The 26,819-nt window shown below is 45.4% G+C and overlaps 2 protein-coding genes across 2 annotated transcripts in view; one reads left to right on the top strand and one right to left on the bottom strand.

The window, feature by feature from the left end:
• Positions 1-218: 218 nt before the first annotated feature.
• aldoab (aldolase a, fructose-bisphosphate, b) lies at positions 219-6,873 on the bottom strand. The gene is made up of 7 exons (XM_080020949.1): positions 6,754-6,873; positions 4,378-4,496; positions 3,411-3,677; positions 2,854-3,014; positions 1,712-1,970; positions 1,250-1,449; positions 219-713 (listed from the first exon to the last, which is right to left on the bottom strand). Exons 2-7 carry the CDS (start codon positions 4,487-4,489, stop codon positions 621-623), a joined length of 1,092 nt encoding a protein of 363 aa, XP_079877075.1. The 5' UTR covers positions 4,490-4,496; positions 6,754-6,873; the 3' UTR covers positions 219-620.
• Positions 6,874-10,949: 4,076 nt separating this feature from the next.
• LOC307245695 (integrin alpha-M-like) overlaps positions 10,950-26,819 on the top strand; it is a 33,566-nt gene continuing 17,696 nt past the window's right edge. Inside the window, exons 1-8 of the mRNA XM_080021342.1 lie at positions 10,950-10,991; positions 11,418-11,559; positions 14,933-15,030; positions 15,740-15,810; positions 19,816-19,930; positions 24,376-24,503; positions 24,991-25,140; positions 25,390-25,535. Of these exons, the coding sequence (XP_079877468.1) occupies positions 10,955-10,991; positions 11,418-11,559; positions 14,933-15,030; positions 15,740-15,810; positions 19,816-19,930; positions 24,376-24,503; positions 24,991-25,140; positions 25,390-25,535 (887 nt within the window). The 5' untranslated portion in view covers positions 10,950-10,954. The remainder of the gene's footprint in view (positions 10,992-11,417; positions 11,560-14,932; positions 15,031-15,739; positions 15,811-19,815; positions 19,931-24,375; positions 24,504-24,990; positions 25,141-25,389; positions 25,536-26,819) is intronic.

The following is a 26,819-nucleotide window of genomic DNA, read 5'->3' as shown; positions in this document are numbered from 1 at the left end:
ATGACAGTCAGTTCTCCCACGACGACGCTGAATGTGATATTACTCCGGACTTGGAGAACATTTCAAACAGCGGATTTCAACCCGAATGTGACGATGAAACGGAATATTTTCAAGATGATGTGACTCTAAAGTATGCGGCGGGTCACTATTTATATATATATATATATATATATATATATTGTACTGCAGGTGTCAGAGTGAACCATAAAGGAAACAAGTTGTGGAGAAAATCCTTTATTGTTACAACAGCAGGTCTGGAGACATCTTCACCTGAGGGACTGTGTCCCAAGAGACCGGTGGAGCTCGAAGTGAAGGATGGTGCTCCAGCTGACGGGTGGAGCTCCAGGTGAAGGGTGGAGCTCCAGGTGAAGGATGGTGCTCCAGGTGACGGGTGGAGCTCCAGGTGAAGGATGATGCTCCAGGTGACGGGTGAAGCTCCAGTTGAAGGATGGTGCTCCAGGTGACGGGTGGAGCTCCAGGTGAAGGGTGGAGCTGCAGGAGAAGGTGTTTGTGTGGTTGCTGAACTCTTCCTCTCGACTGCGTCCTAACGGGCCGGGCAGGTTCATTGTGGTGGGAGGGGCTTGGAGAGAAGCTTCAGGAGGTGGAGTCAGCCTCCATCTTTAGTAGGCGTGGTTGGCCACGAACAGAGACTCTCCACCTGCAGCGCTGCCTCCGCTGGAGACGTACTTGCCCACGCAGGCCTGACTGTTTGCCTGGCAACAGAGAAGAACGCCACTAAGTATACTGTACTACTGCTGTACTACTACTGTACTACAACTACTAATACTACTACCACTACTGTACTACTACTACTGGACTACTACTGTACTACTACTACTGTACTATTACTACTACTGGACTACTACTACTACTACTGGACTACTATTGTACTACTACTACTGTACTACTTCTACTGGACTACTACTACTGTACTACTAATACTACTACAACTACTACTACTACTACTACTAATACTACTACTTGACTACTACTGTACTACTACTACTACTACTACTACTACTGTACTACTTCTGTGCTACTACTACAGTATTTCTTCTGCAGTACTACTACAATACTACTTATGCAGTGCTACTACTGCAGTACTTTATGATTCATCATTCAGAGGAATGTATACTTTTATTTGAACTGAACTACGAATGTGTTGGAATGAACCATTCCTCATTCTCTAGTGACCCCCTAGAAGCTCTGGAAGCTCCCCTGAGGGTCCGCAGACCCCACGTTGACCTACCAGAGACCTCTTGATCAGCTCCTCCTGGCAGGCCTTGCCGTTCTCCTTCTTGCCGCCCCAGGCCTTGAGGGCGGAGGCCTGCAGGGCGCGGCCGTAGGAGAAGGTGACGGCCCAGGGCCGGTGCAGGGGACACTTGTTCATGACGTTGAGGTTGACGGAGGCTTCCTCCTCACTCTGACCCCCAGACAGGAAGGTGATCCCTGGAGGAGGTCAAGGACACATGGAGGTCAGGTTTCATGGAGGTCAGGATACATGGAGGTCAAGGACACATGGAGGTCAGGACACATGGAGGTCAAGGACACATGGAGATCAGGGACACATGGAGGTCAGGACACATGGAGGTCACGGACACATGGAGGTCAAGGACACATGGAGGTCAGGACACATGATGGTCAGGGACACATGGAGGTCAGGGACACATGGATGGTCGAATGATGGTAAGTACGCGTGTGTTGGACTGACCGGGCACGGCGGGCGGCACGGTGCGGCGCAGGGCGGTGATGGTTGCCATGGCGATCTCCTCGTTGGCGTACTTATGGGAGCAGGAGTGTCCGGCGGTCACCATGTTGGGCTTGAGCAGCGTCCCCTCCAGGTAGACGTGGTGGTCAGACAGCGCCTTGTACATGGCCGCCAGGACCTTCTCCGTCACGTACTGGCAGCGCTTCAGGTCGTGGTCTCCATCCGGGAGGATCTCAGGCTCCACGATGGGAACGATGCCGTGCTGCGCACAGTACACACAGTACATGAAGTACACACAGTACACAAAGTACATGGAGTACACACAATAGAGGGATCAATACAGTACATGTAGTACATGGAGTTCAGGCAGGCAGGCAGGCAGGCAGACAGACAGACAGGCAGGCAGGTAAACAGACAGACAGACAGACAGACAGACAGACAGACAGACATGCAGACGGATGGACAGACAGACAGACAGACAGACAGACAGACAGACAGACAGACATGCAGACAGGCGAACAGACAGGCAGGCAGGCAGGCAGACAGACAGACAGACAGACAGACAGACAGACATGCAGACGGATGGACAGACAGACAGGCAGGCATGCAGACGGATGGACAGACAGACAGGCAGGCATGCAAACGGATGGACAGACAGACAGGCAGGCAGACAGACAGATGACTGTGCTGTACAGTCAGTTAGACTTTGGGAAAGTCCCTCAGTCAGAAATGATACAGAATGATGTCATGGAATGTATTATAAAGTAGTATAATATAAAAATGTAGTATTTTTATAATTGAATGTATTATAAAGTAGTATAATATAAAAATGTAGTATTTTTATAATTGAATGTATTATAATGTAGTATAATATAATAAAGTAGTATTATTATAATTGAATGTATCATAAAGTTGCGTAATATAATAAAGTAGTATTTTTTTTCGTGTATAATAGAAGGAAGTTAAATGTCATGGGCGGTGGTACTATTTTAGTCTGATATCAGACATGGCACCATGTCACTTCCTCTCCTCACAACAGGAAGGAGACACTTCTCTATATTCTGTTGGACCACAACCTCTTAAAATACCCCGAGAATCTAAACTGTAGGTTATGGTCGTGCGTGGCGAGCCCCGCCCCGTCTCACCATCTGGCAGATGCTGGCGTAGCGCGCCAGCACGTTGCAGTTCTCCAGGATGGCCAGCTTGGAGGGCGTGGTGGGCGTGATCCTCAGCACGCAGCGCCACTTGGCGAAGTCGGCTCCGTCCTTCTTGTACTGGGCGCAGCGCTCATACAGCCCGTCCAGACCTAGAGGAGGGCGTGGTCACAACATTCTGTTTTACTGACTGTTTCTTTCGCCATAGCGACCTGCTTCTAACATGTAACACATGACACTGTGCCTCACCAGCTCCCGCCCTCAAAGCTTCAATACATGGTTTTATTCCCAAATGAGTATTCAATTTAAATATTCAGATATGTTTTCAGGTGTCAGGATGAGGTACCGAACGATCAGAAGATGAAAGTACCACCGGTGCAGATGAGGATTCAGGCAATTTAAGGAATACATGACATGACAACAGAATTCTAAGAGATGGTTCAAAATGGCCGCCTCCCAAGCGTTTGGACATGGGTCAAGAGTTCCCACGGCAACATGGCGTCCACTGTTTAATTGTGCGGGTGTTTGTGACGGGGGTCTGGCCTCACCCTGGGTGGTGGTCTCGCCGTTGGTTCCCGCCAGGGGAACGACACCTTTGTCGACCTTGATGCCGACCACGATGCCCCTGTCCTTGAGGTGCTGGGGGAACAGCTTGCCGGCGTCCGTCTTCTGGTACATGGTCTCGTGGAAGAGGATGACTCCGCCGATGCAGGGGTTGATGCGGTCGTCGGCGGTGAAGAGCAGCTGGCGGTACAACCTGCGGTTCTCCTCGGTGTTCTCGGCATTGATGCTCTCGAAGCGCTTGGCCACGCTGCCTGCGGGACACGAGCATCACCCACGCAGATTCAGGTCCATGAAGAAGAGGACGGAGAACACGTGGAGCAGTGACGCGCTCTCATTATCTTAGCTTCTGAACTTTGAGGGAATGGACTTCAGTCAGCAAGCTGGGTTTCTGACTCCGGCCCCCTGCGTTTCTAACTCCGCCCCGCTGCGTTTCCGACCCTGCCCCTCTGTGTTTCCGAATCCGCCCCTCTGTGTAACTAACTCCCCCCCGCTGCGTTTCCGACCCCGCCCCTCTGCTTTTCCGACTCCGCCCCTCTGCTTTTCCGACTCCGCCCCACTGCGTTTCTGACTCCGCCCTGCTGCGCTGGTTTCCCTTTAAGTGTAGAATTCATTATCCGTATGGAGTGCCACATGGACAAACAGATGACCATCCCGTGGTCCAAACAAAGATGGCTGATCGTCATGGAAACAAGTTAGCCCCATCCCACTAGACTCCTCCCAGGTATCAAAAACTGGTTTGGCTGGATTTCAATAAGTGAATGATACTTCATGATGAAGATCATGTTTATGATGATGATTTTATGACGATGTCATCTGTCATCTGACTGGACTGGACTGGTTTGATTAGACTGGACTGGACTGGATGGATTAGACTGGACTGGACCGGTTTGATTAGACTGGACTGGCCTGGTTTGATTAGACTGGACTGGACTGGTTTGATTAGACTGTTACCAGTGGATTCGTCAGCGGCCAGGATTCCCTTCCCAGGAGCAACGATCCTGTGTGCGATGTCGCTGAGCTCCTTCTTCTGCTCAGGAGTGAGGAAAGGGTACGAGTGAGGCATCGTGACTCTGGAGGGAGAGAAGAAGAGACGAGTACACGTGAGGTTGGACCTAAAAGAATGTGTGGAAACAACGTCCTGACAGAACATCCCAAAAAACCTCCACAGAGATTTTACCAAACACCAGGACACTAGGACAATAGGACACCAGGACACCAGGACACCAGGATTTTTTTGTCCCCCTACCTTCAGGTAATATGGGGAATGATTTTTGGCGAGAATGTCTCCTCCAGGAATTAGGGTCATAGAACACTATTCCTTACGGCCACACAATGTGTGTTGCTCACTCACCTCCACCTCAACCTCCACCTCCACCAATGAACACACCAACACACTGTCCTTATGAAGACAATGTGTTTTTATTTTCCATGTGCTGCTACTTCCTGCTGAGATCATTAACCAGGGGGTTTAAAATAGACGGACGTTAGACAGACACTAAAAAATAACTCCTCTTGTGACGGTCTTGTTCTGTTTCATATTCCGTAGAACTGAATGGATGACATCATCATTGTTGTTATTGAATGTATGTGTCAGCCTACATGACATGGTCTGGCGGCTGGGGGCAGGACCGCGGTCCGGTGGTTCAGACCCCAGACTTAAACTATCGTACATGACCTTTCCCATTTCCAAACTCTTGTCCCTGACCTTTCTCACTGTTCCCCCACCCCCGCTCTCAAATTCCTCATCCCTGATCCTCTTGGTGGAAGCTCCTTTATCCTCCTCCTCCTCCTCCTCCTCCTCCTCGTCTGTCCCTCTCGGCCGACTCTATCTTTAGTCCCAGCTAAACTTAGCATCTGGTCCAGAGCAGCTGTCGGAGCAGGAAGTTGCATGAAGAGCAGCGTCACTTCCACCTCCTCCACCAGGAGCAGGCGAGAAGATCTGTCCACCAGGAGAGGACTTGTGGCTTCCTGAGAAGTATCCTCAAAGTACAAGAGTCCTAAAGTACAAGAGTCCTAAAGTACTAGAGTCCTAAAGTACTAGAGTCCTACAGTCCTAAAGTCCTCAAGTACTAAAGTGCTAAAGTACTAGAGTGTTATAGTCCTTAAGTACTAAAGTCTGCAAGTACTAAAGTGTGCAAGTACCAGAATCCTAAAGTACTTAAGTCTGCAAGTACTAGAGTCCTAAAGTTCTGAAGTACTATAGTCCTAAAGGACTAGGGTACTAAAGTCCGCAAGTACTAGCGTCCTAAAGTACTAAAGTCTGCAAGTACTAAAGTGTGCAAGTACTAGAATCCTAAAGTACTAAAGTCTGCAAGTACTAGAGTCCTAAAATACTAGAGTTCTATAGTCCTAAAGTACTTAAATCCTAAAATTCTAAGGTGCTGAAGTCCTTATGTCCAAAAGTATTAAACTATTAAAGTACTAATGTCCTAGAGTCCTCCACTCCTATAGTATTAAAGGACTAGTGTCCTAAACTACTAGAATTCTAAAGTCCTAGAGTCCTAAAGTTCTATAGTATTAAAGTACTAGTGTCCTAAACTACTAGAGTTCTATAGTCCTAAAGTACTAAAGTCCTAAAGTTTTCAAGTACTAGTGTTCTATAGTCCTAAAGTACTAAAGTCCACAAGAACTAGAGTCCTAAAGTACTAAAGTCTGCAAGTACTAGAGTCCTAAAGTTCTAAAGTACTATAGTTCTATAGTCCTAAAGGACTTAAGTACTAAAGTCTGCAAGTGCTAGAGTCCTAAATTACTAAAGTCCGCAAGTACTAAAGTGTGCGAGTACTTGAGTCCGAAAGTACTAAGGTCTGCAAGTACTAGAGTCCTAATTTACTAGAGTTCTATAGTCCTAAAGTACTAAAGTTCTAAAGTACTGAAGTCCTATAGTATGGAAGTACCAAAGTCCTAGAGTGTTAAGGTCCTGAAGTTCCAGGAGAGGTCTCTGGGCAGAAGGGCAGGATGAAGGACTCGCTGGTTGTGGAGCTGCTGAGCATCACAGTCAAACCCTTCAACCAACGAGGACAATTCAGCTTGACAACCCCATCGTTGGCCCTGGACGAGCGAGATACTGTGAACCTCCACCCAGAGGCTGCCTCCACTGTTTGAAGAAGGTTCTCCCAAAATACAATCGGCACCACCACGACATCTCTACATCACTGTTACACCCCACCCAGAGACTGCGACACAGCGCTCCTCCGCCCTGCTTTTGGAAAGGCGGAGCGCTGCCTCCCCCCGTTTACTAATGGAGTTTATCACAAATGGTCATTTCTGTGACCGCAAACAAGTTCAGTTGATGTTCAGTGAATATGGAAATAAAGAGTAGAACTGTACCTGGAGGAAGGAGCGAGAGCTGCAGAGAGAGAGAGAGAGGGAGGGAGGCGTCCTGTCGTCCGTCCCGCACGCCGTCGCTCCCTCTATTTATCTGCTATTGTGACCCCTCACATTTCAGCTGCTTAAAATAGAACAGAACGACACCAGAGAAGAGGAGTGACCTTCAGCTGCAGGGAGGAGAGGGGGGAGAGGGAGGGGAGGAGTGGGGGGTCAAGGTCAAAGGCCCTGTAGTGCATGGTGGGAACTGACCCGCGGTGCACGTTGGGTACAAACTCGTAGTGCATGTTGGGTACTGACCCGCGGTGCACGGTGGGGACTGACACGCGGTGCACGGTGGGTACTGACTCGCGGTGCACGGTGGGTACTGACACGCGGTGCACGGTGGGGACTGACACGCGGTGCACGGTGGGGACTGACACGCGGTGCACGGTGGGGACTGACACGCGGTGCACGGTGGGTACTGACACGCGGTGCACGGTGGGTACTGACACGCGGTGCACGGTGGGTACTGACACGCGGTGCACGGTGGGGACTGACACGCGGTGCACGGTGGGGACTGACACGCGGTGCACGGTGGGGACTGACACGCGGTGCACGGTGGGTACTGACACGCGGTGCACGGTGGGTACTGACTCGCGGTGCACGGTGGGTACTGACACGCGGTGCACGGTGGGTACTGACACGCGGTGCACGGTGGGTACTGACACGCGGTGCACGGTGGGTACTGACACGCGGTGCACGGTGGGTACTGACACGCGGTGCACGGTGGGTACTGACACGCGGTGCACGGTGGGTACTGACACGCGGTGCACGGTGGGTACTGACACGCGGTGCACGGTGGGTACTGACACGCGGTGCACGGTGGGGACTGACTCGCGGTGCACGGTGGGGACTGACTCGCGGTGCACGGTGGGGACTGACTCGCGGTGCACGGTGGGGACTGACTCGCGGTGCACGGTGGGGACTGACACGCGGTGCACGGTGGGACTCTAGCTTCAAGCACCCTTCACATTGCACTCTAAACTCCATTGTCGTGGATCGGCTGCGCTGCGCAGCGCGCTGTGACATAATCCCCACTGGGCCAATAGAAACAAGAGGTGAAGCAAGAAGGAAGTACATGTGCATTATGGAGGAGAAAGAGATTTTAGCGGCGTTTCTATCGGGAGCTCTATGACTCATCCTAAATCTATTGGGATCTGCGAAGGAAACCCCTGTGGTGGAAACAGGTTCCCCCTAGTGGCAGAGCATGATCTATTCCCTGTCATTAAAACAAGATATGAAGACATATATAATATTGTGATATTATGTATAAATATGATATTTCATAGGGGCCGACTGAACTCAAAATAAAGTCATAAACAACCCAATTTTCACCACGTCCTGTGTGAAGGCTCCTTCACACAGGACGTGGTGAAAATTGAAGAGAGTCACTCAGGGTGACACACCACACACCACACACACACGAACACACACACACACCACACACACACACACACACACACACACACACACACACACACACACGAACACACACACCACACACACACACACACACGAACACACACACACACACACACGAACACACACACACACACACACACACGACACACCACACACACAAACACACACACACACACACACACACACCACACACACACACACACGAACACACACACACGAACACACACACACGAACACACACACACACACACACACACACACACACACACACACAAACACACGAACACACACACACACACACACACACACCACACACACACACACACGAACACACACACACGAACACACACACACGAACACACACACACACACACACACAAACACACACACACACACCACACACACAAACACACACACCACACACACACACACACACACACACCACACACCACACACCACACACACACGAACACACACACCACACACACACACACACACACACACGAACACACACACACACACACACACACACTACCACACACACACACACACACACGAACACACACACACACACACACACACACACACGAAAACACACGAACACACACACACACACACACACACACACTACCACACACACACACACACACACACACACGTGACGCCTGCTCAGAAACCCAGTCTGTACCATGACCTTTGGGGGAGGCTGTATCCCAGCGCAGGGCAGCTGTCTCTCTGTCTCTCTGTCTCCATGTCTCCCCGTCTCTGTCTCTCTGTCTCTGTTTCTCTTTCTCTCCCTGTCTCTCTGTCTCCCTGTCTCTCTGTCTCAACATCTCTCTGTCTCTCTGTCTCCCTGTCTCTCTGTCTCAACATCTCTCTGTCTCTCTGTCTCCCTGTCTCTCTGTCTCCCTGTCTCAACATCTCTCTGTCTCTCTGTCTCTGTCTCTCTCTCTGCTGCACTGCATGCTGGGAATTGGGTGAATGACTTCGGGACTTTTTGTTATTTCTGTTTCTTTTTTACGTGAACAGGTCAGAGTTGAATGAATTAAAAGTTGTGAGACAGGGAGTGAAGGTGAGACATGGTGTCTCTCCCCACGGGGGGTTCCTGGTCTCTATAGATCAGACACAGAGAAGGTTCCCAGAAAAGCCAGTTCAGTGCAGACCGGGTTCTCCTGTGGGGGAACAGGGGTCTCACCGCTGTTGCATCCCTGTGTCGTGGCCTCAAAGACGCCGGGTGCAGCAGTTCACTCTGTGCAGGTGTTCAAGCACCTCAAGCACCTGAAGTCTCCTTCAAACTCAAGCAACAATGGCCGCCACTTTTGTGACGAATAAAGACTGTTTCTTCTTTCTTGGCTGCAGGTCAGAACAGGCAGCGTGGACGTGGTCTGAGGGGCGTGGCAGCCAGAAGGACAGACCCAGATGAGGAGGGTTATTTAGCAGCTGGATTGGAGGAAATGAAATTCAACAGTTCAAGTCCTGTCTCTCTCTCTAATTCAATTCAAATATCTTTATTGACATGAACAATACATGTTATTACAGGAACATTGTAACAATACAATAGAGTAAAATTCTCTGTTGTACCTTTGAAGAGAGTTTAAAAAGCCTCAGTGAGGGCGTGGCACACAGATCCATGTTGATCGTCCAGAGGAGGAGGGTTAGGAACCTGCTTGTTCAGCTGGACCACCTGCTGACCGGGGGGGGGGGGGCGGGGGGGGTTCAGGGTTCGGTTCTTGGTTTCCTTATGCTTTGTGTGGAAGTGTGACTTTTGGGTTTGAGTTGAGATGTGTCCAAAATGTTTTTGCCTGTTGAACAGTCATAGCAAAGGTTCTGATCGGCAGGCGCTACGTGCTGTTTCCTTCCAACGTTTGGTTTTTCTGCAGAACTCAGGGTGGACTCCGGAGCAGATACTTAGTGTCCGTTACGCGCGGTGCGTTACGCGCGGTGCGTTACGCGCGGTGCGTTACGCGCGGTGCGTTACGCGCGGTGCGTTACGCGCGGTGCGTTACGCGCGGTGCGTTACGCGCGGTGCGTTACGCGGTCCGTTCAATCTTTCAATCTTTATCACTCCATCACTTCATCACTTCATTACTACTTCACTTCATTACTCCTTCACTTCATCACTCCATCACTTCATTACTCCATCACTCCATCACTTCATCACTTCATCACTCCATCACTTCATCACTCCATCACTCCATCACTCCATCACTTCATTTCTCCTTCACTTCAATACTCCATCACTTCATTACTCCATCACTTCATTACTCCATCACTCCATCACTCCATCACTTCATTACTCCTTCACTTCATTACTCCATCAAGTCATTACTCCATCACTCCATCACTTCATTACTCCATCACTCCATCACTCCATCACTTCATAACTCCTTCACTTCATTACTTCATTACTCCTTCACTCCTGTAGGACCCTGATTAGAAACTTCTCTTCCTCTTTTTCGTAGCCATACCCACCTTTCAAATGTTTGACTGTAACTGCCTGTCTGTCATCCTGTCTGTCTGTCTGTTGTTCCATCTGTCTCTCATTCTGTATGTCTGTTATTCCATCTGTCTGTCTGTCTGTGGTCCTGTCTTTCTCTCCTTCCCTGAGCTGTTTTACTTTTGTAATAGAGGAGTGTTGAGCAATGACAACTCTCTTCCTCTTCTTTCCCCCTCCCTTCCTGTCTTTCCTCTGGTGCTTGTCTCACCACCTCGCTGTCTCACTTCCAGGCGAGGTCTCACCATGGACGTGCTTCTGCTTCTGCTGCTCTTCTCTTCAGGTGAGAAGCCATAAAGAAATACTGAAGAATGAAATGACAAACTAAATGATACTAATACTTTTCTCAAATACTGAACGACAACAAACCCATTGATCACACGCATTGATCATTGATTGATGATCAATACGTTTCTGTTACGATGTAGAATTATTCACAGCTATGACGACATCAACAGACTCCCCGCGGAGAAACGCAGGACGGCGGCAAAACTAAGTAATACTATAGTAATCTCAGAGTAATGTGTGTGTGTGTGTGTGTGTGTGTGTTACTATGACATTCCTCTGAGTAAGAATTAAGAAGCAGGAACTCAAGAGCCAGAAACAACAAACACTGAGTAGACAAAGGACGGACGGACGGACAGACAGACAGACAGACAGACAGACAGACAGACAGACAGACAGACAGACTGACTACCTGTTGTCTCAGTCTTCCCAGACTCCTCCTCCTTCAACGTGGACTCCTCCACCTGGAAGCAGCTGAGCAGTCCAGCTGCAGGCTTTGGATACAAGGTGGTTCAGAGACGACCAGGAAGCAGCAGCCGCAGCAGCAGCAGCCTGCCCACACCCAGGTGCAACCAGCAGCACCACCAGCACCACCAGCAGCCAGGGTCAACTCCAAACTAGTCACACTAGGCGTACAACTAGACATACTAGCTCACACTAGTTATACAATGAGTAGTACTAGTTATATAACAAGACATACTAGCCAAAAAACGAGTCCTACTAGTTATGAAAGTAGTCATAGTGGTTATAGAACAAGTCATACTATTTACACCAGTCAAACTATTTATAGAACAAGACATACTGGTTATAAAACGAGCCCTACTAGTAATGAAACAAGTCATACTAGTTATGAAATTAAACCTGCTAGTTATTAAATAAGTCATAGTAGTTGTGACAATTGTCATATTCGTTATAAAATGATTCATATTAGTTATAAAACGTGCCATACTAGTTAAGAAATTAGACATACTAGTTATAAAACTAGTTAGACAAGTTATAAAACGAGTCATACTAGTCATAAAACTAGTTATACAAGTTATAAAATGAGTCATATTAGTTATAAAACTAGACATTCTAGTTATAAAGGGTTACTGAAGGATTAGTGACTATGACTAGTAGTTACAGGTACTTAGTTATCTCTGTTTGCAGCCTGCTGGTCAGCGAGTCCTACTAGTTATAGTAGGACTAGTAGTTACGGGTACTTAGTTATCTGTGTTTGCAGCCTGCTGGTCAGCGAGTCCTACTAGTTATAGTAGGACTAGTAGTTACAGGTACTTAGTTATCTCTGTTTGCAGCCTGCTGGTCAGCGAGTCCTACTAGTTATAGTAGGACTCGCCTACTAGTTATAGTAGGACTAGTAGTTACAGGTACTTAGTTATCTCTGTTTGCAGCCTGCTGGTCAGCGAGTCCTACTAGTAGTTACAGGTACTTAGTTATCTCTGTTTGCAGCCTGCTGGTCAGCGAGTCCTACTAGTTATAGTAGGACTAGTAGTTACAGGTACTTAGTTATCTCTGTTTGCAGCCTGCTGGTCAGCGAGTCCTACTAGTTATAGTAGGACTAGTAGTTACAGGTACTTAGTTATCTGTGTTTGCAGCCTGCTGGTCAGCGAGTCCTACTAGTTATAGTAGGACTAGTAGTTACAGGTACTTAGTTATCTGTGTTTGCAGCCTGCTGGTCAGCGAGTCCTACTAGTTATAGTAGGACTAGTAGTTACAGGTACTTAGTTATCTGTGTTTGCAGCCTGCTGGTCAGCGAGTCCTACTAGTTATAGTAGGACTAGTAGTTACAGGTACTTAGTTATCTCTGTTTGCAGCCTGCTGGTCAGCGAGTCCTACTAGTTATAGTAGGACTAGTAGTTACAGGTACTTAGTTATCTGTGTTTGCAGCCTGCTGGTCAGCGAGTCCTACTAGTTATAGTAGGACTAGTAGTTACGGGTACTTAGTTATCTCTGTTTGCAGCCTGCTGGTCAGCGAGTCCTACTAGTTATAGTAGGACTAGTAGTTACGGGTACTTAGTTATCTGTGTTTGCAGCCTGCTGGTCAGCGAGTCCTACTAGTTATAGTAGGACTAGTAGTTACAGGTACTTAGTTATCTCTGTTTGCAGCCTGCTGGTCAGCGAGTCCTACTAGTTATAGTAGGACTCGCCTACTAGTTATAGTAGGACTAGTAGTTACAGGTACTTAGTTATCTCTGTTTGCAGCCTGCTGGTCAGCGAGTCCTACTAGTAGTTACAGGTACTTAGTTATCTCTGTTTGCAGCCTGCTGGTCAGCGAGTCCTACTAGTTATAGTAGGACTAGTAGTTACAGGTACTTAGTTATCTCTGTTTGCAGCCTGCTGGTCAGCGAGTCCTACTAGTTATAGTAGGACTAGTAGTTACAGGTACTTAGTTATCTGTGTTTGCAGCCTGCTGGTCAGCGAGTCCTACTAGTTATAGTAGGACTAGTAGTTACAGGTACTTAGTTATCTGTGTTTGCAGCCTGCTGGTCAGCGAGTCCTACTAGTTATAGTAGGACTAGTAGTTACAGGTACTTAGTTATCTGTGTTTGCAGCCTGCTGGTCAGCGAGTCCTACTAGTTATAGTAGGACTAGTAGTTACAGGTACTTAGTTATCTCTGTTTGCAGCCTGCTGGTCAGCGAGTCCTACTAGTTATAGTAGGACTAGTAGTTACAGGTACTTAGTTATCTGTGTTTGCAGCCTGCTGGTCAGCGAGTCCTACTAGTTATAGTAGGACTAGTAGTTACAGGTACTTAGTTATCTCTGTTTGCAGCCTGCTGGTCAGCGAGTCCTACTAGTTATAGTAGGACTAGTAGTTACAGGTACTTAGTTATCTGTGTTTGCAGCCTGCTGGTCAGCGAGTCCTACTAGTTATAGTAGGACTAGTAGTTACAGGTACTTAGTTATCTGTGTTTGCAGCCTGCTGGTCAGCGAGTCCTACTAGTTATAGTAGGACTAGTAGTTACAGGTACTTAGTTATCTGTGTTTGCAGCCTGCTGGTCAGCGAGTCCTACTAGTTATAGTAGGACTAGTAGTTACAGGTACTTAGTTATCTGTGTTTGCAGCCTGCTGGTCAGCGAGTCCTACTAGTTATAGTAGGACTAGTAGTTACAGGTACTTAGTTATCTCTGTTTGCAGCCTGCTGGTCAGCGAGTCCTACTAGTTATAGTAGGACTAGTAGTTACAGGTACTTAGTTATCTGTGTTTGCAGCCTGCTGGTCAGCGAGTCCTACTAGTTATAGTAAGACTAGTAGTTACAGGTACTTAGTTATCTCTGTTTGCAGCCTGCTGGTCAGCGAGTCCTACTAGTTATAGTAGGACTAGTAGTTACAGGTACTTAGTTATCTGTGTTTGCAGCCTGCTGGTCAGCGAGTCCTACTAGTTATAGTAGGACTAGTAGTTACAGGTACTTAGTTATCTCTGTTTGCAGCCTGCTGGTCAGCGAGTCCTACTAGTTATAGTAGGACTAGTAGTTACAGGTACTTAGTTATCTGTGTTTGCAGCCTGCTGGTCAGCGAGTCCTACTAGTTATAGTAGGACTAGTAGTTACAGGTACTTAGTTATCTGTGTTTGCAGCCTGCTGGTCAGCGAGTCCTACTAGTTATAGTAGGACTAGTAGTTACAGGTACTTAGTTATCTCTGTTTGCAGCCTGCTGGTCAGCGAGTCCTACTAGTTATAGTAGGACTAGTAGTTACAGGTACTTAGTTATCTGTGTTTGCAGCCTGCTGGTCAGCGAGTCCTACTAGTTATAGTAGGACTAGTAGTTACAGGTACTTAGTTATCTGTGTTTGCAGCCTGCTGGTCAGCGAGTCCTACTAGTTATAGTAGGACTAGTAGTTACAGGTACTTAGTTATCTCTGTTTGCAGCCTGCTGGTCAGCGAGTCCTACTAGTTATAGTAGGACTAGTAGTTACAGGTACTTAGTTATCTCTGTTTGCAGCCTGCTGGTCAGCGCTCCTCTGGTGCAGACGTCCAGATCCACCAGGGGAAGGATCTACAGCTGCACCTCCAGCACCTGCACACCACTGGCACTGACAGGTAAACACCAGGACACACTGGTGGTTCTACTGATACTACTACCTGTACTAACATGTACTAACATGTACTAACCTGTACTAACATGTACTAACCTGTGCTAACCTGTACTAACCTGTACTAACCCGTACTAACATGTACTGACCTTTACTAACATGTACTGACCTTTACTAACATATACTGACCTGTCCTCACATGTACTGATCTGTACTAACATGTACTGACCTTTACTAACATGTACTGACCTTTACTAACATGTACTGATCTGTACTGATTTGTACTAACCTAATTGATTTGATCTGTATTGATCAATGATCTGTACTGACCTGTATTGATCTGTATTGATGATTGATTTGTACTGATGTGTACTGACCTGTACTATCTGTATAGATCATTGACTGTATTGATCTTATTGATCATTGACTGTTTTTATATTTATATATTCTTATATTCATGTATTTATATTTATATATATATACATATTTATATATGTATTTATATATAAATATGTTTTCTTAATAATTATTATATGTTGTATGTAAATATGTAGATTGGAGCTGTAAGGAAAGTAATTTCCCCCTGGGATTATTAAAGTATTTCTGATTCTGATTCTGATTCGGATTCTGATTGATCTGTATTGATCTGTATTGATCTGTATTGATCTGTATTGATCTGTATTGATCTGTATTGATCTGTGCTGTTTTTAACCAAGTGCCAAAGTTTGCCGTCAACATGTCTCTTGGTTTGACCTTGACGAGCGACGAGGCTTCAGGACGCATACTGGTGAGTTACTGACCAAACTACACACTGCAATCTAACCAATACAAACTACACACGAAAAACTACACACTACAAACTACACACTACAAACTACACACTACTATCTAACCAATACAAACTACACACTACAAACTACACACTACAAACTACACACTACAATCTAACCAATACAAACTACACACTACAAACTACACACTACAAACAACACACTACAATCCAACCAATACAAACTACACACTACAATCTAACCAATACAAACTACACACTACAAACTACACACTACAAACTACACACTACAAACTACACACTACAATCTAACCAATACAAACTACACACTACAAACTACACACTACAAACAACACACTACAATCTAACCAATACAAACTACACACTACAAACTACACACTACAAACTACACACGACAAACTAAACACTACAAACTACACACTACAAACTACACACTACAATCTAACCAATACAAACTACACACGAAAAACTACACACTACAAACTACACACTACAAACTACACACTACAAACTACACACTACAATCTAACCAATACAAACTACACACTACAAACTACACACTACAAACTACACACTACAAACTACACACTACAATCTAACCAATACAAACTACACACTACAAACTACACACTACAAACTACACACTACAATCTAACAAATACAAACTACACACTACAAACTACACACTACAAACTACACACGACAAACCAAACACTACAAACTACACACTACAAACTACACACTACAATCTAACCAATACAAACTACACACTACAAACTACACACTACAAACTACACACTGCAATCTAACCAATACAAACTACACACGACAAACTACACACTACAAACTACACACTACAATCTAACCAATACAAACTACACACTACAAACTACACACTACAATCTAACCAATACAAACTACACACGACAAACTACACACTACAAACTACACACTACAAACTACACACTACAATCTAACCAATACAAACTACACACGACAAACTACACACTACAAACTACACACTACAATCTAACCAATACAAACTACACACTACAAACTACAAACTACACACTGCAATCTAACCAATACAAACTACACACGACAAACTACACACTACAAACTACACACTACAAACTACACACTACAATTTAACCAATACAAACTACACACGACAAACTACACACTACAAACTACACACTACAAACTACACACTACAATCTAACCAATACAAACTACACACTACAAACTACACACTACAATCTAACCAATACAAACTACACACTACAACCTACAATCTTACCAATACAAACTACACACTACAAACTACAATCTAACCAATACAAACTACACACTACAAACTACACACTTCAAACTGCACACTACAATCTAACCAATACAAACTACACACTACAAACTACCAACTACAATCTAACCAATACAAACTACACACGACAAACTACACACTACAAACTACACACTACAAACTACACACTACAATCTAACCAATACAAACTACACACGACAAACTACACACTACAAACTACACACTACAAACTATACACTACAATCTAACCAATACAAAATACACACTACAAACTACACACTGCAATCTAACCAATACAAACTACACACGACAAACTACACACTACAAACTACACACTACAAACTACACACTACAATCTAACCAATACAAACTACACACTACAAACTACAAACTACACACTGCAATCTAACCAATACAAACTACACACTACAAACTACACACTACAAACTAACCAATACACACTACACACTACAAACTACACACTACAAACTACACACTACAATCTAACCAATACAAACTACACACAACAAACTACACACTACAAACTACACACTACAATCTAACCAATACAAACTACACACTACAAACTACACACTACAAACTACACACTGCAATCTAACCAATACAAACTACACACTACAAACTATACACTACAATCTAACCAAGACAAACTACACACTACAAACTACACACTGCAATCTAACCAATACAAACTACACACTTTGTTTGTATTGGTTAGATTGCAGTGTGTAGTTTGTATTGGTTAGATTGCAGTGTGTAGTTTGTAGTGTGTAGTTTGTAGTGTGTAGTTTGTATTGGTTGGATTGTAGTGTGTAGTTTGTATTGGTTAGATTGCAGTGTGTAGTTTGTATTGGTTAGATTGCAGTGTGTAGTTTGCATTGGTTAGATTGCAGTGTGTAGTTTGTAGTGTGTAGTTTGTAGTGTGTAGTTTGTATTGGTTAAAACTACACACTACAATCTAACCAATACAAACTACACACTACAATCTAACCAAGACAAACTACACACTACAAACTACACACTGCAATCTAACCAATACAAACAAAGTGTGTAGTTTGTATTGGTTAGATTGCAGTGTGTAGTTTGTAGTGTGTAGTTTGTCTTGGTTAGTTTGCAGTGTGTAGTTTGTAGTGTGTAGTTTGTCTTGGTTAGTTTGCAGTGTGTAGTTTGTAGTGTGTAGTTTGTCTTGGTTAGATTGTAGTGTGTAGTTTGTATTGGTTGGACTGCAGTGTGTAGTTTGTAGTGTGTAGTTTGTAGTGTGTAGTTTGTATTGGTTAAAACTACACACTACAAACTACACACTGCAATCTAACCAATACAAACTACACACTACAAACGACACACTACAAACTACAAACTACACACCACAAACTACACACTGCAATCTAACCAATACAAACTACGGAGTACAATTTACACACTACAAATTACAAACTACAGAGTACAATCTACACACTAAAAATTACAGAGTACAATCTACACACTACCATCTACACACTACAAATTACAGAGTACAATCTACACAATACAAACTACACACTACAATCTACACACTACAAACTACAGAGTACAATCTACACAATACAAACTACGCACTAAGATCTACACACTACAAACTACAGAGTACAATCTACACACTACAGACTACAAGCTACACAAAGTACAACTCACACACTACAAACTACACACTACAAACGACACACTACACACTGCAATCTAACCAATACAAACTACACACTACAAACTACACACTACAAACTACACACTGCAATCCAACCAATACAAACTACACACTACAAACTACACGCTACAATCTAACCAATACAAACTACACACTACAATCTACACACTACAAACTACACACTACAATCTACACACTACAAATTACATACTACAATCCAACCAATACAAACTACACACTTCAAACTACACACTGCAATCTAACCAATACAAACTACACACTACAAACTACACACTACAAACTACACACTGCAATCTAACCAATACAAACTACACACTACAAACTACAAACTACACACTGCAATCTAACCAATACAAACTACACACTACAAACTACAAACTATACACTACAAACTACAAACTACACACTGCAATCTAACTAATACAAACTACAGAGTACAATTTACACCCTACAAATTACAAACTAGAGAGTACAATCTACACAATACAAACTACACACGACAATCTACACACTACAAACTACAGAGTACAATCTACACACTACAGACCACAAGCTACACAATACAAACTACACACTACAAACTACAGACTACAACCTTCGCATTACAAACTACACCCTACAGAGTACACACTACAGAGTACACACTACAGAGTATGCACTGCAGAGTACACACTACAGAGTACACACTACAGAGTACAGTCGTAGTAGCAGAGAGGAACCAACTCATGATTAAAAATTGACATTACACTGTAGATCCATTTGAATAAAAAGGTATTTTATTGAATATTTGTATATAGTTTATATATTGGTATGTATTGAAATTATGTTATTCATCAGTGTGTATTTCTTTAATAAGTATAACTTTTCCTGATATGGTGAGGATATATGGACTGAATATTGATCGGTGTGAAGGTATTGGTTATTTTCTTGGCAGGCGTGTGGGCCGACCATCCCCAGAGAATGTAAGAGCATCACCACCTTTAACGGAGTGTGCCTGGAGCTCAACAGCATGAAGCAGGTGACCAGGACCATCCCCTCAGCCCTGCAAGGTAGTACTGCTGACTGACAACTGACCACATACAAAACCTTTACAGATAGATACATAACCTAATAGTTGTACTTTCTTCTTTTCAAAGGCCTGTTTGAGGCTCGTGGCACCGTTCACGTCAAAGTGAAGAAAACAAAATAAACTAAAAACCTTTTTCATGTACTAAAGTCACCGATAAAATATTGTATTCATATATAATTTATTATTCACATTTTATCAACCTAGTCAAACTAGTCAAATTAGTTATAAACTAGACATACTAGTTGTAAAACTCGTCAGACTAGTTATTAACTACATTTACATTTCATTCCATTTACATTTAGTCATTGATCAGACGCTTTTATCCAAAGCCACTTACAATTATTCAAACAGCGACGGACGCAGCCATCAGGAGCAATTAGGGGTTAAGTGTCTTGCTCAAGGACACTACAGCATGCTAGCAGGAGGAGCCTGGGATCCAACCAGCAACCTTTAGATGACTAGACCACCAGCTCTACCACCTGAGCTACCATCCCCAAACTATAAATAAACTAGACAAACTAGTTATAAGCTAGAAATACTCGTTATTAAACTAGACAAACTAGTTATAAAACTAGACATACAAGTTATAAAACTGGTCAAACAAGTTATAAAACGAGTCAAACTAGTTATAAACTAGACAAATTAGTTATAAAACTAGTCAAACTAGTTATAAACTAGACAAAATAGTTATAAAACTAGTCAAACTAGTTATAAACTAGACAAAATAGTTATAAACTAGACAAAATAGTTATGAACTAGACATACTAGTTATAGAACTTGACATACTAGTTATAAAGCTAGTCAAACTAGTTATAAACTAGACATACTAGTTGTAAACTAGACAAACTAGTTATAAAACGAGTCAAACTAGTTAAAAACTAGTCAAAGTAGTTATGAGCTAGACAAACTAGCTATGAACTCGATATACTAGTTATAAAACTAGACATACTAGTCATAAAACTAGTCAAACTAGTTATAAACTAGACAAAGTAGTTATAAACTAGACATACTAGTTATAAGCTAGACAAACTAGTTATGAACTAGACATACTAGTTATAAAACTAGACAAAATAGTTATACAACTAGTATAACTAGTTAAATAACTAGTCAAAGTAGTTATAAACAAGACAAACTAGTTATAAACTAGACATACTTGTTATAAACTAGACATACTAGTTATACAACTACACAAACTAGTTATGAACTAGACAAACTAGTTAAAAAACTAAACATACTAGTTATAAAACTAGACAAACTAGTTATAAACTAGACATACTAGTTATTACACTAGTGAAACTAGTTATAAACTAGACAAACTAGTGGAGTGGCACCAACTAGATATGGTTTGGCTCACCTCTACGCACAGCACTGGCTCTGGAACCAAACTCCTTGAGAGGGGCTGGACTCTCTTCTTTTCCGGAGTTGCCCAGGGTGAGAGGCGCCGGGCGGGTGTGGGGATGCTCACGAGCCCCCGGCTGAGTGCCGCTGTGTTGGAGTTCTCCCCAGTGAACGAGAGGGTCGCCTCTATGCGACTACAAGTTGCTAAGGGGAAAGCTTTGACTGTTGTGTGTGCTGATGCACCGAACACCAGTTCAGAGTATTCGGCCTTCTTGGAGTCTTCTTCTAGTCTCTGGGTGGTTTCCTGGAAGGGGCTCCATCTAGGGACTCTATAGTTCTACTGGGAGACTTCAAGGCTCACGTGGGCAACGATGGAGAAACCCGGAAGGGGGTGATTGGGAGAAACAGCCTGATCTGAATCCGAGTGGTGCTTTGTTATTGGACTTCTGTGCTAGTCATGGATTGGCCATAACGAACACCATGTTGGAGCGAAGGGTGGCTCATAAGTGTACGTGGTACTTGACCACCTTAGGTCAAAGATCGATGATCGACTTTGTGGTCGTGTCATCAGATCTGCGGCCATATGTCTTGGACACTCGGGTGAAGAGAGGAGCAGAGCTGTCAACTGATCACCACCTGGTGGTGAGTTGGATCAGATGGCGGGGGAGGCTGCCAGACAGACCTGGTAAACCCAAACGTGTAGTGAGGGTGAACTGGGAACGCCTGGTGGATGCCCCTGTCTGCGAGGTCTTCAACTCCCACCTCCGGAAGAATTTTTCGCACATCCCAGGGGAGGTTGGGGACATGGAAGCCGAGTGGGTCATGTTCAAAACCTTCATTGCAGAGGCGGCAGCTAGGAGCTGTGGTCGGAAGGCAGTCGGTGCCTGTCTTGGCGGTAACTCAAGGATCCGCTGGTGGATACCAGCGGTGAATGAAGCCGTCAAGCTGAAGAAGGAGGCCTTTCGGGCTTGGCTGGCCCAGGGGTCTCCCAAGGCAGCAGACAGGTACCAGCAGGCTAGAAGGGCTGCGGTTTCGGCGGTCCCTGAAGTAAAAACCGGGGTGTGGTAGGAGTTTTGGGAGGCTATAGAGAAGGACTTTCAGTTGGCCTCAAGGAAGTTCTGGCAAACTGTTCGGCGACTCAGAAAGGGAAAGCAGGGCTTGGCTCAGGCTGTGTTCAGCTGGGGAGGAGAACTGCTGACCCGGACTGGGGATATTGTCGGGCAGTGAAAAGAACACTTTGAGGAACTCCTGAACCCGATCAATACATCCTCAGGGGAAGAGGCAGAGTCTTAAGATCGGGGGAAGTCTCGTCCATATGCCCAGCAGAGGTCGCTGAGGCAGTTAAAAAGCTCCTCAGAGGCAAGGCATCTGGGGTGGATGAGATTTGCCCTGAGATGCTGAAGGCTCTGGACATTGTTGGGCTGTCTTGGTTGACATTCCTCTTCAGTGTCACGTGGATGTCAAGTACAGTACCTGTGGAGTGGCAGACAGGTGTGGTAGTTCCCATTTTTAAAAAGGGCGACCGGAGGGTGTCCTCAAATTATAGGGGTATCACACTGCTCAGCCATCCCGGGAAAGTTAACTCCAGGGTGCTGTTTGTGATATTCATGGACAGGATCTCAAGGCGCAGCTGAGGTGAGAGAGTTGGGAACCTTAGAAATGCATCTCTACTTTTTGCAGATGATATGGTTTTGTGGCTTCATCATCACCTCCAGCACGCACTGGGGTGGTTTGCAGCCGCGTGTTAAGCGGTTGGGATGAGAGTCAGCATCTCCAAGTCTGAGGTCGTGGTTCTCTGCCGGAAAACGGTGGATTGTTCCCTCCGGGTGGGAGCGAGTTGCTGCCCCAAATGAAGGAGTTCAAGTATCTCGGGATCTTGTTCACGAGTGAGGGGAAAATGGAGCGTGTGATGGACAGGCGGATCGGTGCGGCGTCAGCAGTGATGCGGCTGTTGTATGGGACCGTTGTGGTGAAGAGGGGGCTGAGCCGGAAGGCAAAGCTCTCAATTTACCAGTCCATCTACGTCCCAACCCTCACCTATGGTCATGAGCTCTGGGTAGTGACCGAAAGAACGAGATCGCAAATACCAGCGGCCGAAATGAGTTTCCTCCATAGGGTGGCTGGGCTCAGCCTTAGAGATGGGGTGAGGAGCTTGGATATCCGGAGGGAGCTCAGAGTAGAGCTGCTGCTCCTTTGCGTCGAAAGGAGCCAGTTGAGGTGGTTCTGGCATCTGATCAGGATGCCTCCTGGGCGCCTTGCTTTGGAGGTTTTCCGGGCACGTCCAACTGGTAGGAGACCACGGGGTAGACCCAGAACATGCTGGAGGGATTACATATCCCAGCTGGCCTGGGAATGCCTCGGGGTCCCCCAGGAGGAACTGGAAAACGTCGCTGGGGAGAAGGGGGCCTGGAGCTCCTTGCTGCTGCCACCACGACCCGGCCCCGGATAAGCGGTGGAAAATAGATGGATGGATGGACAAACTAGTTATAAACTAGACATACTAGTTATACAACTAGTCAAGCTAGTTATAAACTAGACATACTAATTATAAAACTAGTCAAACTAGCTATAAACTAGACAAACTAGTTAAAAACTAGACATAGTGGTTATAAATCTAGACATGCTAGTTAGAAACTAGAAATACTAGTAACTCAGCTAGACATTCTAGTTATATAACTAGTTGTTCTAGTAATAAACTAGACATACTAGTTTTAAACCAGACATACTAGTTATACACTAGTTATACTAGTTATAAACCCTTAGTATATTGTTGAATTCAGTAAGTAGTGTATAATAAGCAGGATACTAGTTATAAACTAGTCATACTAGTTATACATCCTTCTCAGTGTAATGTATTCAGTTATTAGTGTATAATAGTAAACCAACAAGACTCTTCTAATAAATTCACTTATAAATGTCAGTTCCAACCAGCAGCTGGGGAACTGGAACATACAGGTTCAAACTAAAACCTGATCATGTTTGATGCTGGAAACCGATGACAAATGATTTCATATCTTTGTTTTCTGACACTGACAAACACATCAACCCACAGAGCCGGTGTCAGATCACTCGTGTTTGCTTCCTCAGAGTGCCGGGACGCGGCCGACATCGCCTTCCTAATGGACGGCTCAGGCAGCATCAATCCCCAGGAGTTCAGGACAGTGAAGGCGTTTGTGAAGGGTCTGATCCGGCGGCTGAGCGGCGGCGGGACTCAGGTTCCTCTTCAGCTCTTCTTCCTTTTGGCTTCCAGCTCAGGGCTCGTCCCTTCTTATCAGCTTCGCGCCACTTTTCTTCTGCGGTGTTGATGGGCGCTCCACATCACAGACAGACGCCACACGTTTCCGCATTTTTCCCTCCTTTTAAAGAACATCCCATCCACACCGACGGTGTTTTAGAAAAACATTCCAGACACGGACACACGCGGTGATAAAACCAGAAGAACACGAGGAGCTTCTTCAAAACATTCACACACAACACTGTGAGGAGAGACGACCCCTGGTGGAGACACGGGGGACTACACCACGGACACAAGCAGGATGAGGTCCTGACGTCAGCTCCGACTTCCTGTCCACGCTTCCTGTCCACGCCTCTTGTCCACGCTTCCTGTCCCCGGCTCTTGTCCACGCTTCCTGTCCACGCTTCCCATCCACGCCTCTCATCCACACTTCCCGTCCATGCCTCTACTCCACATCTCTTGTCCAGGCTTCCTGTCCACGCCTCCTGTCCACACTTCCTGTCCACACTTCCTGTCCACACTTCCTGTCCATGCCTCCTGTCCACACTTCCTGTCCACACTTCCTGTCCAAGCCTCCTGTTCACGCCTCCTGTGCACACTTCCTGTCCACGCTTCCTGTCCACACCAACACACGCGCCCCAGCACCGGGCTTTTGGACTGAAACTGTTTCCAGTTCCTGAAACGCTGTTTCCCTGTGGGCGTGGCCAAAACATCCATAAACGTGTGGACACTCTGGGCCTTCAACTGGTTCAGAACCATGTGGAGACAGGTTGTTATTGGATGGAGGTCTGGGATCAGCATCACCCCCTCCACTGAGATCCTCCTCTTCCTCCTCCTCCTCTGACTCATCTTCTTCTTCTCTGCAGTTCTCCATCACGCAGTACTCTGCGTATCCTCGCATCGAGTTCTACTTCAACACTTTGTTCAGCACTGGATCCTGGGAATCCAAAGTCGATGGAATCTTACAATTAAATGAAGGGACGCTGACGGCAAAGGCCATCATCCATGTTATGTAAGAGGCTTCACATATTATTATTATTATTACTTTTGTCCTCTGCGCTTTTGCGGGGTAAAGGTGTCTGGACCAGAACAACCGCTGCAGCTACAGACACAGTTGAGATGTCTGAAACAGGACGTCTCACACATCTTGTTCGATCCACATAAGAAGCAGAAATCTGAAAGAAGACAATCTGATGAAATTTGACTGGAAGTAGCAGAACGTTTGTGCACCACCCACACACCAGGTTGTGTGTGTGTGTGTTTGTGTGTGTGTGTGTGTGTGTGTGTGTGTGTGTGTGTGTGTGTGTGTGCATGTGTGTGTGTGTGTGTGTGTGCGTGTGTATGTGTGTGTGTGCATGTGTGTTTGTGTGTGTGTGTGTGTGTGTGTGTGTGTGTGTTTGTGTATGTGTGTGTATGTGTGTGTGTGTGTGTGTGTGTGTGTGTGTGTGTGTGTGTGTGTGTGTGTGCGTGTGTATGTGTGTGTGTGCATGTGTGTTTGTGTGTGTGTGTGTGTGTGTGTGTGTGTGTGTTTGTGTATGTGTGTGTATGTGTGTGTGTGTGTGTGTGTGTGTGTGTGTGTGTGTGTGTGTGTGTGTGTGTGTGTGTGTGTGTCTTACCTGTTGACGTGGGCGGGGCTGTTCCATTGATATTTTATCTCCTTTAGTAAATAAAGACATTCTGTTCGTTGTCTTACTTTGCTGGATTCTAAGAAGTCGTAAGATAAAAACTGTAGAAGTCCATGATGCGTTTGATGGACTCGCACCCAGAAAACTATAAATAATCACAGAAAGTCGTCACAGCGTCATTACATCACTTGGTCATGGTTTCACGACACGGCACCAAACGACCAGCGTCACTGAGAGAGCAGCTCTACTTCCACAGACAACAGCATGAGTTCCAATCATGAGAAGTTCTGCTTTACAGCCAAACGTGGAGGCTTGTTTTCAGGACAGGAGGGCTGGGCCGTGTAGAGCGCAGAGCGGTTGCTACGCGAGACGAGCAACCAGGAGACGGCAGACCGGGGGGGAGCCACCGCTGCGTTCAAGTAAACACGGAGAATGGGGGCCGCGTTTCAGAGAAGCCGGAAAACTGTCAAATACACCCAACACGACTAAACTGGACCCTGTGTATTGCTGCCTACAGCCATATTTATTATTATCATCATCATCATCATCATCATTATTTAGAATATAATTATTAATATTACTATGATTATGTGCAACGCCATTAAAACTTAACTCCACGTCTATCTGTACGCTACATCAGCATGTAGTGGAGTGAAGTGAGGCCGGTGGTG

This window comes from Zeus faber, assembly GCF_960531495.2.
Source record: "Zeus faber genome assembly, chromosome: 20".
NCBI classification, from domain to species: Eukaryota; Metazoa; Chordata; class Actinopteri; order Zeiformes; family Zeidae; genus Zeus; species Zeus faber.
Note: the sequence above shows the minus strand (reverse complement) of the source record. Positions and strands in the feature narration are given on the sequence as shown.